The 2,324-nt window shown below is 45.9% G+C and overlaps 1 protein-coding gene across 1 annotated transcript in view; it reads right to left on the bottom strand.

Annotated features, from left to right (window-relative positions):
• Positions 1–2,324, bottom strand: part of LAMC2 (laminin subunit gamma 2) — a 73,832-nt gene that overhangs the window by 2,443 nt on the left and 69,065 nt on the right. Inside the window, exons 21-22 of the mRNA XM_004706788.2 lie at positions 745–903; positions 552–651 (exon numbers count right to left, since the gene is read on the bottom strand). Coding sequence (XP_004706845.1) covers positions 552–651; positions 745–903 — 259 coding nt within the window. The remainder of the gene's footprint in view (positions 1–551; positions 652–744; positions 904–2,324) is intronic.

The raw sequence follows: 2,324 nt of genomic DNA, 5'->3' as shown, positions 1-2,324 counted from the left end.
ACTGAGCTGGAGAAGGAGAGTCCAGCCTTTCCCTGACGGTTGCCAGACTCTAGAGTGGAACGTCTTCTTCCATCTCTAGTCCAAGTTTGATACAACAGGTTAAATGAGTGCTTGATACCACTTTCACACAAATCCAGGATTTCAGTTCAAATCTGTTTGCTTCTGGGAGGCCTCCCGGGGGAAACCTACTTTCCTGACCCCCAGTGCTCCTCAGCCCCTTGTGCAGCATCTCAGGGTCTTACAGCTTTCACGTTTCTCCCAGCTTATCCACACAGGCAACTCAAGGACCCCCAGTCATGCCCAGGTGTGATTGCAGTTTGGGAGGGAACAGGAGTACCCGTGTGGTGCGGATGTCACACATTTGGCTGCTAAACAAAAGGGTTGGCAGTTGGAGTCCACCCAGAGATGCCTCAGAAGAAAGGTCTGGCAATCTACCTCTGAAAAACATCGGCCCCTGAAAATCCTGTGGGGCCCAGTTCTACCGTGATCGTCACCAGATGTATGTCAGATGGAGGGCGCACAGGGATGAAGCCGGCGGGTAACTCACGTACCTATCAGGTGTAAGATGCCATCCAGTGAGCTGAGTGTGTCTTGGATTGTCATTCCAGCGTTCTTGGCCCTGGAGTCGACTCTCTGGGCTTCTATAATCACCTGTGGAAAAACAAGCACGAACCAGTCTTGAAAGGGTGTTTCTCATACAGGCCAGATTCAAGGGACCGCCTGTGGGAAACGACGGAAACTCACCATCTGCACTGCATCCATGTCCGTGCTGAACTCCTGTGCCTTTCTTGCCAGCTCTCCTTCCACGTCCCTCATCTCCCTCTTCAGCGTGGCCAGTCCCTTCTCCAGGGCCAAGGCTCCATCTGCTGTCACATTGGCTTCCAAGTTCAGATTCCCTATATCCTGGGAGAATAAAAGGAGCCAAGGGCGGAAGGAAAGATAGGGGTCAGACAGGAAAACATCCCCAAAGCGCTTGCAGAAATAAACCTAACTGCTGCCCCCCTATGATGGGACAAGTCTGATGAAAAATGAGAGAGTCAGACTTGGGGACACACCCCATCCCCAGGTTCTGCCTCAAACGAGTTAATTTGGGGGCCTGCCTCTTAGGACAAGGAGGGTCAGCCCTGAGCCACCACTTCCCGCTCAGGTCAATGTTCACCACATGGCGAACACAACTGGGGCCATTTGGAAAACCTCAGAAGATGGGAACTTCACATCATTCGCTGTCATGCTTTTTTTACTGCCAGTCTTTTGAATGACTTTCATAAGCTAATTAGAGAATGATCCCACAGCTTTGCATCTTTACCATTGTAAGGATGAAGTTTATCAGCATTTTATCAATGTATTATTATTAAGCATCCAATTGCAGGAGTCTCTATCCTAGAAGCTGCAAAGAAAGGCACGTGATATTGGTCTCTACCCTCAAAGGGCTTAAAGTTTGTTTGTCCTGCTTTTTCAAATACGTGATGTTTTTACACGCAAGGAAAATTCACTGTCATTGAGTCAATTACACCTCACAGTGCGTGTACAGGGCAGAGTAGAACTGCCCCTGTGGGTTTCTGATAATGTAACTCTTCACAGGAGCAGAAACCTAATCTTTCTCCCGAGGGGGAGCTGGTGGTTTCAAACTGCTGACCCTGAGCTTAGCAACCCAAGACCTAACCCACCATGCTACCAGTGCTGCATTTTAAAATTTTATTTTTGTTTTTTCCCCCAGAATTGAAAATGAATACTATCGCTTATTTTTCTTTATAAATCAGTTTATTGGGGGCTCTTACAGCTCTTATAACAATCCATACATCCATTGTATCAAGCACATTTGTACATATGTTGCCATCAGCATTTTCAGAATATTTGCTTTCTACTTGAACCCTTGGTACCAGCTTCTCTTTTTTCCCTCCCTCCCCACCCTCCCACCTTCATGCACCCTTGATAATTTATGAATTATTATTATCATTTTCATAGCTTATACAAACCGCTGTCTCCCTTCACCCATATCTGTTGTTCAACCTCCCCCTTGTGGGAGGGGAGGTTATATGTCAAGCATTGCAATCAGTAAACATGTATCATAAAAATAAAATATTATAATAATTAAAGGTCTAGCAGAAGTTTAAAATGAAAAGAAATTTTAAGACTATTTCTGCAATGACCAGTGGCCCATGAGTGGAGCTGAATCACCCAAGCAGCAGGCATTCCTGCTGGAATATTCCCTATACACTCGCTTAAACTTTCTATAATCCTGCTGGAATATTCCCTATACACCCACATAAACTTTCTATAATCCTGCTGGAATATTCCCTATACACTCGCTTAAACGTTCTATA

The sequence above is a fragment of the Echinops telfairi genome, unplaced genomic scaffold (assembly GCF_000313985.2).
Source record: "Echinops telfairi isolate 266 unplaced genomic scaffold, ASM31398v2 ScPeMD7_7424;HRSCAF=8462, whole genome shotgun sequence".
Classification (NCBI taxonomy): domain Eukaryota; kingdom Metazoa; phylum Chordata; class Mammalia; order Afrosoricida; family Tenrecidae; genus Echinops; species Echinops telfairi.
Note: the sequence above shows the minus strand (reverse complement) of the source record. Positions and strands in the feature narration are given on the sequence as shown.